The sequence below is a fragment of the Sphaerodactylus townsendi genome, linkage group LG04 (genome assembly GCF_021028975.2).
Source record: "Sphaerodactylus townsendi isolate TG3544 linkage group LG04, MPM_Stown_v2.3, whole genome shotgun sequence".
In the NCBI taxonomy this organism is placed as follows: domain Eukaryota; kingdom Metazoa; phylum Chordata; class Lepidosauria; order Squamata; family Sphaerodactylidae; genus Sphaerodactylus; species Sphaerodactylus townsendi.
Window position 1 is genome coordinate 109,467,326 of NC_059428.1, and position 16,012 is coordinate 109,483,337.

Sequence of the window (16,012 nt, forward strand, 5' to 3'; positions counted from 1 at the left end):
CTTCCACTGATGTTAGCCTAAGGTCTGCTCACTCCAGGAATAAAATTTCAGGGACTCAGTGAGCTGCAAGGGGAAGGAGGAAAGTGTGCGGATGATCGGCTAGATATCAATACATTTATGTTCTGAACACACTGGTCCATTCTGCACAGCACAAATAGATGTCCTGAGAATGCAGAAAAAGACGTCTTGTGGAGGAATTCTGTATACCTTTTTCCCCAAGATGTCCTCAAGGCACCTATTGCAGTTCAAGACATCTTTTTTTGAAGCTGCTAAAATGTGGACCTTTTTTCCTGAAGCCACCTGCATGTCGTCTCCTTGCTTTGTGGAGCTCATGAGACATCATATTTTTTCCACCCAACGGTTAAAGCTCTCTTGTCCGTTTTCTCCGCTGCTCACGGCTGACATTTTATGGTGCTGCAGTGATTCTCTGTGCCTGCAGCCATTCGCTGAAGGCTTCCCCCGGGAGTTTGCTCTGCAGGCTCCACAGTTGTACTCAGCTCATCCTGCTGATTCTGGCAATATATAGTTTTCACTTTTTTTTATTTTCAGGGAGCTGTCTTTGAAGACATGCAGACACAATATGAAAACCAACATGGATTCTGAAATCATGCCTACGTGTCTTTGAATACACCTCATTGAAAAATTGCTGGAATTGGCAGGACGAGCCGAGTACAACCGTGTCCTTTTCGGGCTAAAAAGGCACCCAGAAGCAAAGCCTGCAGAGCAAGAGCAAATGTCCCAGAAAAACTTTCATCAAATGGCTACAGGCATGGAGAATCACTACAGCAGCATACAATGTCAGATGTGAGAGCTTTCAACTGGGGCGGGAACAAATGGTGAGTGGGGGGGGGGAAGCTTTTTTCTCCTGTGATGGCTTTTTTGTTCATGCTATCTGTACAAAAAATGAGGAGGTTACTTTTTAAAAGACATTTGGGACATCTTGTTTGTGCTGTGCAGAAAGGACCACAATCTCTTTCTCTTACACACACAAGAGCCCCCCGCCACCATTTACTGCTACTTTACAGACCACTGCAACTTCTGCAGTAATAAATGTTGTATTTTAACATGTTTTGATTCCCATGAAATAGCTACTGGCAAATGAACACAATTTTGTTGCCTGGCAAGGATCAGTATTCACTAGATTGAACACCTTCTTCATTTATGTCCATTCATGCTTAGACCTGCATACCCACATGTGGCTTTTTATCAGTGATAAAAGCACAACTCAATCTTACTATATAATTGAGCAGTGTGTTCCGGACAATGAACCAGAAAAGGCTAGGGCTGCTAGGAAGTGGTATCCTGGCCGAGATTCCAGCTCCTCCCAGAGGGGCAAAGACTACACTTCCCAGCAGCCCTTTCAAAGGCTGTCCATGTAGGGAACGCTGCTGCCTTTATACAGGTGCTTTCTAAAGAGAAGGAGTGCCATTGCAAACGCAGGTTCACAAAGGCAACTGATACCCTGTTGGCTCCCCGTTTTGCAAAACCAGGATCCAGCTTTGTAAATGTGGGGGCATTCCTATGGAGATGGGGAGAACTCTCCCCATCTTCACCCTGCTGGCTCTCTCCTGCCCCTCTCTGCAAAACCATGATATACCTTTGCAAATGGGGAGGGGGTACCTATGAGTTCTTCACAGGCATCCTGCTCCTGCAGGGATCTAGCTTTGCAAACAACAGTTTTCTAGAACCCATTGCATTTTTCCACTTAATGGGCTTCATTACCAATTCACCCATAACAGTCATTTTTGGTTCTGAACTCAAAGCCTGGTCTTCTTCCCGTTCTCTAAATATGCCCATTTTGGATATTTGACAGCCAGTTGTTGTCCACCAAATCCTAATGTTTACATTCCTTCAATTGTGAGTCATACCTAGAACATGAGCCTACACTCTAAATCTGAGTGTGGTTGTTATGCAGGCAATAGTGCAACCCTAAGCAGACTTAAACCCTTCTAAACACACGGGCTTCAAAGGACTTAAAAGGATGTACCTTGAAAAAAATTTAACTCACTAACAGTGCAATCTTACACTAAGTTCCTCGCCTTTAAACCCATTTAAATCAATGGGATTAGACTGCAGTAAGTCTGCATGGGACTGCATTGTAAACCAGTGGGCTTAACAGGGTAAAGCTCTGCTTAGAACTGCACAATAGATTACTTTTGGATCTTTTTACCAGTCCCAATTACGGGTGGCTCTGGCAACATGGTCAATTCAAGACAGATCACTGTATTGTAGGATATCAGCCATTCATGAAAGAGTCTGAGAACAAGGGGTATCCTCTTCTTTTCTTTCCATATACTGTTAACATCACAGTAAACTATGCCCTTTACATTAGTGGAAGAAAGCATCCAATCAACTAAGCTGTGCTGTCACCAAACCCATGCAAGCAGAGTCTGTTCAATTTCCCCAGAGTTCCAACATTTAAGGCTCCACAGAGGAAGGCTAGAATGAAGATGTCATTGGGGCAAGATTAAATTGGCCACATGAAGGCCACCGGTGGAGTCATCTCACCCCACATCAATACTAAAACAGCTTCTATTCTTTTGAAAACACAACTGTGTAAAGCCAATGAAAGAAAAATCAAAACCCAAACCACATGTGGTTCATCCTTCATGTGAGATGCATTTCAGCCTCTGCTTTGAAATCTATCTTTGAAGGCTGTTTGGTGGAGAAAAACTCCTTCTCCAAAGCAAAACGAGACAGAGCACCTTTATTTAGCTTTTGTTGCTTTTGAATACAATTGTTCACAAGTTTGTTACCCTTTCAGCTTCCTCTATTTTAAAACAGTTTTTCTGCTGACATTCATAGAAGCTATGGTCTAAATAAAGATTTCCACGTACAATTCATATGCATTCAAGTATAGCAACCTTGTAATGTTTTTAATTCCCTGGTATTTTATAACTAGATAGTGCGCCTTTATCTTTTGTTGCTTTTCAATACACCTGTTCACAAGTTTGTTACCTTTCAGTTTCCTCTATTTTAAAACAGTCTTTCTGCTGATACCTACAGGAGCTACAGTCCAAATCCAGATTTCTGTATAGAAACCCCCTCTACTTTAAAAGTGTAGAGATCTCCCCCTGAAGTTGCGTTCCCATATTTTCCCCCCAGTGTGGGTAAAAAGTATTTAGAGAATTTATATGTTGGCTCTCCAGAGCTCAAGGCAGCTGACAAGTGAAAACACTACCATAATAGTATTGGGGGTGGTGAAAAGTGCTTTCAAGTCACAGCCGATCTATGGCGACTCTGTAGGGTTTTCAATGTAAGAGATGTTCAAAGGTGGTTTACCACTGCCCCTGCCTCGTGACCCTGGACTGACTTTGTTGTTCAAGTACCAATGAGGGCCAACCATGCTTAGCTTCCAAGAATCCCACAGTGGTGGGATTCAAAAATTTTAGTAACAGGTTCCAATGGTGGTGAGATTCAAACAGTGGCATAGCGCCAATGGGGCTGGGAGGGGCACGACGGGGGTGTGGCCAGGCATTCAAGGGGCGGGGCATTCCTGGGCAGGGCTGTGGCAAGGACGCAGGACGCGCGCGCCCTTCACCCCGCCTCTAGATTCAAATAATGACTGTTTAAAGTATTAAAAAGCAATATACCGAAAGGTAGTGTATTATTTCTTTTTTAGATAATTATATTGATTGATTTTAAATAATAACATAAGGAGAGAAACCAAAAACTGTTTACAATTGTTAACATATTACAAACATATCTAATTGTCTATCTCTCTCAACCCCCCCTCCAACTAAAACATCCTATATTGCCTCCCTCCTTCCCATATTTCCCTCCCTCCCTACTTTCTACTTCCCCTTCAGATTCCTATAACTACTTTATCTATCCCACTTGAAAGGAAACTAACAGAGGGAGAGATCCTAAATGCTTAATCTAAAAGAGTAGTTTAAACTCCTCTCTTTCCAATATAAATTTCAAGGGGAAAAAAGAAAATGAAAAATCTTTACCTATAATACTTTCCCAACCTTTATACCAATGAACAAAAAAATAGCCCTTCGGGGATCGGGCGGTATATAAATTGAAGAAATAAATAAATAAAATAAAAAAATATATATTGTATTATTTCATACAGTTCATACACAAGTGGGGGGGTGCCATGGGGGGCAGGGGGGCCGCAGGGGGCCCTGGGAGGCGATTTTGAATCCCCCACTTGACGAGATTTGTTGTACCCAGGGACAGAGATTACCCCTTTGTCCCTAGTGGAGTTAATCATTAATAACCGGTTCTCTGAACTGAGAAAATTCTACCGAATAGGTGTGAATAGGCTGCATCCTACCTCTGGTTATTCATATCAGTACTAAAAACAAATCATCAAAAAGCAACTTGGCTATGTTGGTTTTCAGAAGGAAAACAGTGGAGGGGAAAATAGAAAGTACCTTGCCCTCCCCAAGAAATTACAGCTCTGGTGGCCATAATTTATTTTTGAAAAGGAAGGAGACCACATATACACATAATGTATATGCCACAATGACCTTTCTTCCTGTTACTTTCCCACTTTAGTGCCAGACTGTATATACGTCCCCCCCCCCCCAATATTGCCTCTATTGTCCTTTTCACAATAGAGTAGAAACTGGTTTCAAAGGTTACAATAAATTTTGAAAGCATTTTGACAGGATTTGAAGCAGTTTACCAACCCCCAAAGAGAAACTAATCCAGCATGCAGATCAGCACACACATACAGAGATCCTGCAGTGTATAATCTGCATAAAATCAAACTGTGGATGGTATTTTGGGGTTTTTGTTTTGTCTAGAGCTGAATTTGGACAAGCAGCTTGCTGAAAAACTGCAACATTCTGTTAGAGAAGGAATACATTTCGCGATCACAAAGAAACCAAACAATGCACACCGCATTCAGAATGAACCAGACATCCACCACTACAACACAAGTAAACTACTTTTGCATTGTTATTTACCAGCACTTACTTCGGATCTGTTTCACAATAGGTTTCAAAAGGTCCAGCCACACCTGAAAATAACAAACAATGACATTTGCAGCAAATATAACAAGAAACAAAGCTGTGCTATGCTGAGCATGGCTTAAATTATTCAATATATGAAGTATCTTTCAGCACATTAAACAGTCACTGTCTTTTCAGGCGATGCCCAAATATTTTCTTCTTTCACATTCTGGTTTCTCTGCCAAGAGATACTAAATGCCTAGACCAGGGGTAGGGAACCTGCGGCTCTCCAGATGTTCAGGAACTACAATTCCCATCAGCCCCTACCAGCATGGCTAATTGGCCATGCTGACAGAGGCTGATGGGAATTGTAGTTCCTGAACATCTGGAGAGCCGCAGGTTCCCTACCCCTGGCCTAGACTGTCATGGCACCTCAACTGAAAGGATCAAAGCTCACTTTTAGGCAAAAAGGATCCTGATTGGTATGTAATAAGGTTAAGACAGAAGAATTTGAATACAGAAGTTAAAAAGCTTCACTTCCTGGTGGAATGCATAGCAACATAAATGAAGTCTAACAAAGGACAAAAAAGTCTGAGTCTTATGCTACTAGAATGGTGTTGCTACTGTTCCCTCACGTCTTAGTTTCACATATAAGAATGCAGGGACCACATGGAAGGGTTAAACCAGAGGTGGCCAACCTATGGGGCTCCATATGTTCATGGACTATAATTCCCATCAGCCCTTGCTAGCATGGTCAATTGGCTGGTGGCAATTGTAGTCCATGAACATCTGGAGCCCCATAGGTTGGCCACCCCAGGTTAAACCATGTACACAGAGTCATGGCACTGTCACAGGCCAGATCATTGGCACAGGAGAGGGACACTGACATGGTTCTTCCCATTTGACTTTGCCCTTTCGTTGTGGCATCTTCATTTTTATACAATTGGAATACTCTGAATGAAACAGCAACCACGCTCGTCCTCGAACATAAAAACTGAGCAAGATAGGTTTGTTGATATTTTCATGATTTTCTGATTCAGGGAGGACAGTAGGAGAAAGGTAGAACATGAGTGAAGGCAGGTAAACTTCACAGAAGTGCAAACAAATAGTTTATGTAATATGTCATACAAATGTGAATTAAAGTGTGTATAAATCAGAACTACTGACATATATTCATATGATATACTTAGTTGTGTTTATAAAATGTGCTTATATCATTATGCTTATAAACTGAGTATATTGCCAAAATTAAAATGTTGTAAAATCTGTTTCTCCCAAGAGAAAATTCATTGCCAAAAAAACCCTGTAAGAAAAATATGTTTTTAAAAGAACACACATTTATGCTAAATTTGACCTTGAGTTTCTTTTAATTATGCAGAGACAGGAATGCATTTTCAGCATCCTTGCTATAGAAACATTGCCCCAGGTATCAGAATGGGAGAAACTGAGAGAAGGAAAGAGAAAGATTTACATTTTTAACAATAATGTTGTTTCCAGTAATATATTTTCGTATTAAAGAGTAAAATAGCAAGGAAACAAAGGTAGTGTTGTTTTGAAGACTTCTACTTAGTTATATGAAAATTAATAAATAATTAATTTTAGGGAGCCTCTGACAAGCAAGATTTGAATGTTGCAATTTTGATGTTAATTGATAAAAGAATTCAAGCTGTGGTACTTATTATTCAACTGTAGGAAAATAAACTGTTTTTCAGATGTTTAAGAAGAGGTTTTGATGTTTCTTGGCATTCTATTTTTGTTTTTGAATGGCATGCTTTGCACAATGAAAAATACATGTGCTGTCAAATTTCTAGTGCAAATGACTAAGGCATACCCAAACTACGGATGACTGGACACAGTGTAATACACACAGGAGTAAGTGGCTCTACTGTATTATTTTTGGCACAAGGATTATAACCTTAAGAGGGTAATAAGCAGCTCAGACTTGTCTCTTCAACAGTAATGTGCAATAATTTATTTAATAAATTTGTATCATGTCTTCTTCCCCAACTAGGTCCCAAAGCAGCTTACACCTTGTGAGGTAGGTCAGGCTGAGAGTAAGCTTCCATGGCAGAATGGAGATTTGAACCCGAGTCCCTCAGACCCCAGCCCCGGTATTCCTAACTATTGCACTACATGGGCTCAAAAATAAAAAAGGAATATTACGCTATTTCTCTTTGGCTCATTCCGCACATGCAGAATAATGCACTTTGAAACTGCTTTCAGTGCTCTTTGAAGCTGTGCGGAATGGCAAAATCCACTTGCAAACAGTTGTGAAAGTGGTTTGAAAACGCATTATTTTGCGTGTGCGGAAGGGGCCTTTGACTAGGCCAGGAGAACAATTGATTCCAAGCTCCAATACCTGTTCCTACTTTCCCCCAGGTATATTATGCTAGCTTATAAACCGAAAGTTAGACAAAATCAACATTATTTACTGCATGGAGTGGACTCAACTTGTAGTATGCTATCTGTGGATCAAGGCAAGAGACTTCCTACTCAAAGAGATTGGGGGGAAATAGAATAATAGGGAGGAGGATTTTTGATGTTTGTATCAAATACGACACCTAGATGCCCTAGGAAGGAAAAGTGAAAGATAGTAAAAGGAGTCTTTTTTACCTTCCCATAGACAAAGCTTATACTCTGGAGAGTAGGAATATAAATTTCTTAAGTAAATACATACATAAATAAACAAAGCTTTTCTGTTTTTTTGTTTTTTTTAAGTGCTGATATAAATCAAATTAATACATTACGGTCATAGAGCACTATAAGGTAAATAAGATATAAACAGGTAAAATCATAAGGTATATTAAAACAATAAATATATATCTGAAATATTCTACAGTACGGAACAGAAGCATCAGGAAAAATATAGAAGCATAAAGAGGGTCGGGTAAAAACGCAAATATTAAAAGAAAACCACTTAAATCCTAGAACTTACATAGGAGGGTATTAAAATTAGCAGATGGGGGACTATCAGCCCCACCCTGGGTGGGGGGGAATCTGCCAGTGCGAGGCTACACTGGTGGATTTACCCTTCCTGGGGAACCTGTCTCAGTGGAGGGGCGAATCCACCAGTGTAGTGGGGGCAGTGTGGGGGCATGGCTGGTGGAGGAGCCAACATTAATTTGCTTCCTCTAGACCAGGAGTCTTCAAACAATTGCCCTCCAGATGTACATGGACTACAATTCCCATCAGCCCCTGCCAGCATGGCCAAGTGGCAGTGTTGCAGTGCTGATGGGAATTGTAGTCCATGAACATCTGGGGGGTCATAGTTTAAAGACCCCTGCTCTAGACCACTGGCCTTGTTGAGCTGGCAGCTGGGGCTTCAGACTTACACCACCTTTTCACCCAATGGAATCTTCCCAACTGAAGGGAAGTTTTTTTGCATTTTAAGCCTCCATACTGTCAGGAAGCCTCCTTAGGAGTGGTGGGCTGGCACAGCCTCAGCACCACAGCTGGGTACCCGGCCCATTGGATGGACCTGTATAACTATCAAATCCCAGTGCACTCTAATATGGCAACTTTGATGTTCATGTAACCTGATCAATGGCACATAGATCTTATAACGTATTTTAAGCGCTGCTGCGTAAAACCAAGCAACACTACAGGAGGATTGGTTTCTGCAAGCAGCAGAGAAGTATGAGATTGTTCTCCGCAACATGGGAATCTAGACAGCAATGGCAAAATAACACTATTATGCATATCTTTATAGGCTGGTACTCATATAAATATCTACACCAATTACCACCAACAACTTAACCAATTATTAATGAGAAACATTGTCATTTTAAAGTGGGAGGAATAGGAAGGAGCTATAGCACTAAGAAAATGTGCAAAGAAAATGAGTTACATGAGAGACAGCTTCACATACCATTATCTTTTTATGATCCAGAAATTCAAGGCCAAAATAGTCACCTTCAACAAGGTTCAGGTGATTGCAGACTGCCTCTAGCAAAACTTTCCCCGGAGCTCTTTGCTGTAATTAAAAACAACACAAGGTTATATACTGTTAGGTTTACATACCTAAAACACAAGACCATTTTTAAAAATGTGACAACAAAACTCACGTTATATTCTCCTCCCACACAAATGAACACAAACCACATTACCGTATATACCGGCGTATAAGACGACTGGGCGTATAAGACGACCCCCCCCCACACTTTTCCAGTTAAAATATAGAGTTTGGGATATACTCGCCATATAAGAGTACCCGGCGTATAAGACGACCCCACACTTTACAGATGATTTCTGAGGGTTCAAAAGTAGTCTTATACGCCAGTATATACAGTAAGTACATGATTATGTTTTCTTGTTAAGGCAAATAAGCGCTCCTGTTCCATTTGGATGTTAAAAGTGTGGGAGTACAGAGTGAACTGTTGGTTGAGTCTTCTCATTTATTTTTCAACAAAGGTAGTACAGCAAAGATAATTAGAACTTATCTGGAAGGTGTTATTTATTCAAAACATTCTCATCTTGTTTTCCTTTAGAAACCCGCCTTGAACTGTTTACACAAAAAACCTGCAAAACAATGATCATCTATATACTATTTCTCAAGGTCACTATCTGCAGATATCTTGTGGGTCCCCACTTGTATATTCTAATAGTGAAGTCAGTCAAATCTAAGGATATTTAACAGCACAATATTGGCTGGAGGAGGTGAAAGGGCTCAGGATTAGGAATGAGCACTGATAAAAATTATTAGTAAATTTCAGGTTTGGGGTTTTTTACCCAGAAATTTTTGGTAAAGCCAAACACACCTGATATCCATCAAATTTATTCAGCTATAACTGAAAATATTCAAGTTTAAACGCCTGGACCCAAAATTTTGTTCCCCACTGTGGAGAAAGGAACAGCATGAATGAAGTAAATAAATATAGCTGAAGATGAGAGGTAGCTTAAAAAAACAGGTTGATGAATGGTTGAGAAGACACAAACGAGGCAGGGAAAGAGAAGAGGAAATAGGGGTTACTAGAAAGAGGGAAAGAGGAAATAATGTGAGGGAGGGAGATATAGAGGAAAGTGTCTGGCATGACACAACCACGCCACGGTTTTTCCTAGGTAGAGACTGCAGGGGGGAGGGAAGGTTGAAGACAGAGGGACAGATAAAGGTAGGTTTGCTGTTTGGTGGGAAGAAAAGAAGGAAAGCAGGAACGGGGGAAGGTATGTAGGAGGTTTCCAAGGAAGAGGAAATAGTGGGGGAAGGGAAATGAGATATCCCCACACATCCTTGCCGGTACTTGGAAATCCAGTGTACTACAGTTCTACTGAAAAACACCCCCCTTTTTTGTTCAAGTAACGCTACAATAACATCTGGGAGCATCAGACTTCAAGTCAGGGTATTTTTTAATAAAAGCTATGGGGAAATATAGTTGATACCATATAATAAACAAATGTAACTTTTCTGTGATAAAGATTGAAAAGGGGTAAGTTTCTACTCCATTATGCTTGGGAACAGGTGCACAACACTAGGTAGAGTGTGAGAAACCTTAAGTGATGCTGCCTTTGACCAGCAAGTGATGCTTCTGTGCTGTGCTGTCCTACCTCATCAACAGCAGAAACAGAATAAATTCCGCAAAACAGTGACAATTGTAAAATAATTTGTATAAATAGAAGCAGAGAAGTGCAAATCTTCCTTCAATAAAGAAGGACTCCAAATTTGCATTATCTGGCACTGAGCTTGGTGGTTATTTTTAGAACAGACTGCAAACCACCCCTTTTGTTAGTAAGGAAAAAATGTGGCTAGAAAAACATTTCAGGTTATGCATATTTATTTGGAGTGCATGTGATACTGTCACTGAAGAAGCTGAGAGACGTTCCAACACTACTTATAACAATGCATGTAAACATCTAAGTCACAGCAGAGCAGTCATTCTGCTAGGAAACCTGAATTCCTTCAGCCATGTTTACGTAAGTATTCCCATCATTTGAAAGACATCTCACCGACCAGAATGAAAATATTCTGTAAACTAATGATCTCTATTGCAATAAATTACGCCCCCTTCCCCAACCTTTAAAAGGGAACCCAGTTTTATTTCATTTAATAAGCTGGACTCTTTCCAGAAGAAAGTATACAGCTTAGTATATTTTGAATTGGCTTTTGAACTCTGCATTCCTTTTTTCAAAATACACATTACATTTGACAGGGAAGTTGAGATGCTTTTGACAAATTAATTTCAAACAGTGTGGGTAAACTTATCCGGGTTTAAAAGATCTTCCAATCGGTTGTTGTGTATTCAATACGCTTTGAATCTGCAAGTAATTTCCTTTATACCCAATTACCCAACTACAGCTGGAATAAGGATATTTATTTTTCTTTCAGTGGGGAAAGCTTTGGGGTCTGTAATGGCTTTAACATTTGTCTGACCCTAAGCGAAATCCCCAATCAATAAACAGATGATCTTCTTCTCTAATCAGAGCTGTAATTGTGTGCCTCATACTTTAACCTGACCTTTTAATAAGGAAGTAGCTGAAACAAAAATTGTTCAGTAATGTTTACAGAACTCATGTCTTAGAAGGCTTTATCTGCTGTCTCTTTTAGCAAATTGATTTTTGTCTAGCTTAAACAGACACTTCATCAAGTCAGCTAGACTCTACAACCAACACACAAAGACTTAATATTTCAGAAGACTTTTAATCACAGTGATCTCAATTCAAGATCCAGCAAGTAAGGATCGTCTCTATTTTTTTTCTAAATCCTTAAAACCCCACTTTTCTTACCCACTTTTAAAAAACAACAAATGACATTACCTCTAAACCAAGATAGAAGGCCAATTTAAAGTAACAACAGAACATAGGTTGGGAATTAACTTTTCCCAAAAGCAATGATAAAGATGCAGTCTTTCTTTTTCTTATAAAAATGACTCCACTTATCACACATACTTAAGATAGACAGGAAATGATCTGAAAGCGGGCGGGGGGGGAAGCATTGTTTGGTTTGCTTGGAAGAACAAAATCAAAGCTGAACAAATGGTAGATAATGACAGCTTTCTCCAATTACAGACTCAAGAAGGCTTACAATGATACAAAACCATTATTTTTTGCACAATTAAAATGGGACACTATTTTAAAAAAACAACAAGGCAAACATTTAATCATACAATGCAAAGAACAGTCCATGAAAAAAATCAGTCTCCAACAGAAAAAGCCCTCCTGAATTTTTTTTAACAAAGTGGATACTTCCTCAGTACAACATGGGAAGCTGTAAAGAGATAAGGGTTGGATGTGTTTTTGAAGGTTTTGAACATTACAAGTGTAGAAGTTGCTTTGCTGAATGACTAAGAATCCAGTTTTATTGGCATTCTGTTTTCAAGAGTGGCAAGAAAGATGCTTCTGGGAGATCACAGTGCATTGAAGCGCTCCCTTGGCTGCTTCTGAACAGGTTGGCCAACAGCCATCTACGATCCTGGCCTTTAAAAGGTCACCAAACTCTGACTTGTTAGCATTCTGAATCTGGAGAGACTCTTAGAAGTGCAGATTTTATTCTGACTTAATAGAAGGTAGGGGGCCCAGACTTGCTTGGGCTTTGTTTGCTGGCCCACAGGGGCAAGGATGAAGGTGACATGGTTTGGCTCTTGAGGGGACTAGTGACGTTGCTGTACGCAGCTTGGCTCTTGAGAGGGTTGACAACATTGCTATGTGTAACGGACTTGCCCCACCTTGAAGGGTTGGTGTGAAACAGTACTGCTTATAGAGGCCTGGGTGACACTTAAAGTAATGCAGCAGGCCCCAATTTACATAGAAGCAATGTGATTGGTCGTTGGGTGGCACAGTTGCCTATGGCCAGTGTTAGAAGGCGATGTAAAGCTGACAAGACAGACAGAGCAGATCCTGGTCAGAAGAGAAGGAAACAGCAGAACAGTCTTGTGTGTACTGAAGTGAACAGCTTGGAGTTCTGCTCAGTACAGATCAGATCTGAACCGATCAGTTTGAGAGCAGAGTCTGAAGAGTGGAGTCTCTCAGTTCTGACTCTTGTGAAGAGGGATTCTGATCCAGCTCAGATAGCTGACAGAATTCTGGTAACTCTCTTCAAGTGGAGGAAGCTTGTGCGAGGCCAAGGAAGGCCCTGGCTTTTGGTGCAGAGCGAAGCGCCGGCCAGAGGCTTGTCAGTGGACACTGACCAGACCTAGGAGTCTGTCCAGCCCCTGTACCATACCAGTCTGGAGAGGGCCTCAAACCTCTAGGCAGAGAGGGTTTGGTGTGTGTGAGTGAGTGAGGCTATGTAATGCCTGAAACTCACAGTGGGTAGTGGAAGAATAAGGTCAAGGGTGTGTCTGTGGAGAAAAGTAAATCATATTAAAGCCAATTAGTTTATTGAAAGACACCTGCATGTGTCTGTGTGCGTGTTAAGTCTGAAGAACAAACCAAATATCAAAAGCTTACTTGAAGGTTATTTCTGAGCCAGTTAAAGGAGATGCTTTTATTTCAAAAATAAACTTTTATTTATTTTGTTCAAATTCCCTCGTGCCAGTACGCGTCAGTGAGTGTGTGATTGATAACGTGGGTGACTGACTAGAAACCCCAGCCATCGTGAGTTCCCTCCAAAATTATTAATTAAGGGACCCTGTGGGAACTTCCCCTCAAGCAAGAATGTCTGAAAGGCGGGAATCCTTGAAAATACTGGTGGCTAGAAGTAGTGTGGGGTTTTCTACGAAAATGGTTTCCTTATGTAAATGGTGGCAGCAAAAGTAAAACAAAGGAGGGTTCCTGAAAACAACAACCAGGAATCCCTTTTCTCTGGCCAATCCACTATACTTGGAGGCCAGTGGCATGGTGTACTCGCCAGACTATGCAACAGCCTTGGTACATGGGCTTCTCCCCGCCCCCCATTCCCCTGACTTGGCCAATCACATCCAGCCTGGTCTAGCTGGGGGTGGGTGGGACCCTGGCTGGTGGACTACGCAGATGGGAGTTTTCCCCCTCTTGTCCACTTGGCAGGGTTATTAGGGCCTGCTGTGCCACCAAGGCCTCAGTCACCCTCATGGTTTTCATGGAGGAAAGGTATCCCTCCAGTGAATCAGGGAGTTCGAGCAGATCATAGACAGGCTCTCCCAAGAGAAGAGTACCAGTTAAGGAAGTCAAAGCAGGAATTCTTCTGGTAGGATTGGTTGGAAAGGCATGGTGACCTGTCAAGATAGAGTGGACCTCGCCAGGAGGAGGACCACCAGTACATTGGGCAAGATGGTTGAGACCATGGGTGGTCACTGCATCCATCACTCTGACATTTCATTTTGGCAGGAAGTACTATTAAGACCAGACATGGTCTACCTCTTGGAGTGGAGACAGGACTGCGTGGAAACCAGCATGATTCTCAGGTTTGGTTACAGCTGTAGGAGCTTGGCAAGGAGCCTTGTAGGAGCTTTGGTAGGCAGGTTCATGCCCACCTCTTGTGATGGTATCAGCATGGAGCCAGATCCATTTTCAGGCAAAGGTGGCCTGCCTGTCTGTTTTCAGGCAGAGTACCATGCAATCGGGGGTCTCCCAGTAAGCACTGATGAGGCCTAATGTCAAAATATATTGAGTCCAAACTTGTGATCATAACAGGACTGAGATCTGTTAAGTTCTAAGAGGTCACCTGAATAAGGTCATGCAGACTAATTTTAAATCAGGTTCTGTTTCTAAATTGCTAATTTCATAATGGGCATATACAAGTTAAACAAAGGACTGATATTATTTTTCCTCCTTGAAATTTTTTTTGCAAGTACTGAATGAAGTATATCCCCCTGGCCTCCAAGCTATTCATAAGCACACAGTGTCCCTTGTTTCTTCCCAGAGGCTGAACCTAGGTTTAGAATGCTCATTAAAAATACTTCAGATTGAATTTCATAGTCCACAACTTCTGGAAAGAAACATAATAGAGCCATTCAGATTAGTTTAGCTGCACCGCAAATACTGTGTAATAAGGTATGGGCAATCCCACCCCTACCCCAACCAGATGCACTTCCAGTTAAGGAAGAGAGAAACTTTCCTGGCTTATTGCTGAGGATTTATTTTACAGCTAAGTTTATAGCTTTGCAAAATGTTCATATATAATATCTACAGGTTTGGCACTAAGACTATCCTTTTCTTCTGCCTGGATTCCTTTCTAATTTTGTTCCCCCAAGACACATTACTGAAACATTAATATGTACTAAATACATTTTCAATAGGCACAGTTGGATTTCAGGAGGTTTACAGCAGAGGCTGAAACTAATAATTATGAATACTGCGTGGCTGCTGAAAACTACTTTTCTGTTGCCCAAAATGTTCCATAAACAAAAATGTGAGACGTGATGTCATTGCATTATGAGTTTCTCCCAATGAGGGGGAAACAATGACCTTCCAATGTATGCATGCTTCAGTCAACTTCAAATGAAAGAAAAAGAGAGTACACAGAAGCAATCTTCCTAACATTTCATTTAAAACTCAGAAGAAGGGTTCAGATGTGACCCATGCTTCAGATGTGACCCATGCTAGAGGCTGGTGTGCACGGTGCCCTCGTGCCCTTTCATGTGCCAATGCCAACTTCTCCTGCTTGCCCTAGCTTTGCATGCTACTATACCCTATCTCAGAACAAAGATGTTACCACAGTCAGTTCAGGTACAGCAGTCAAAAAAAGTGCATGCTTCTGCACTAGAACATAGTCCCGAATATGAGAATTAGCATTCATTTTGCTGTGCTGCCTTTGTCAGAACCATTATTTTGTGCATTATTGAACATGGCACTTTGTATAATTAAAATGCCAAAATGTATTTTGACTTTCAAACAGAGCAGAGCTAGGTAAGCACTAGGATCCAAGTGGAGCATTCTACAACAAAGAAGGTACAAGTGGAAACTGTGGCAGAGGAATATTTTTTTAAAAAAGGTAAAGTTTCCCATTCAGTCGTGTTCGAGTCTAAGGTACCACTGCAAGAAGTGATTTTACAGGCAAGCCACTTTTGTGGGCTAGTTTGCCATTGCTTTCCCCGACTATTCTTTACCCCCTAGCTATAAGCTAGGTGCTCATTTACTGACCAAGAAATGGATGGATGGCTGAGTTGACCATGAGCCATCTGCCAGATTATCTGACCCACAGGGGGCTTGAACTCCTGACCGTGTGAGTGGCAGTGCAAGTACTTAACCACTACGCCACA

General features: G+C 41.2%; 1 protein-coding gene across 1 annotated transcript in view; it reads right to left on the bottom strand.

Annotated features, from left to right (window-relative positions):
- FARP1 (FERM, ARH/RhoGEF and pleckstrin domain protein 1) overlaps positions 1-16,012 on the bottom strand; it is a 224,522-nt gene that overhangs the window by 78,920 nt on the left and 129,590 nt on the right. Inside the window, exons 3-4 of the mRNA XM_048494114.1 lie at positions 8,773-8,877; positions 4,930-4,972 (exon numbers count right to left, since the gene is read on the bottom strand). Of these exons, the coding sequence (XP_048350071.1) occupies positions 4,930-4,972; positions 8,773-8,877 (148 nt within the window). The remainder of the gene's footprint in view (positions 1-4,929; positions 4,973-8,772; positions 8,878-16,012) is intronic.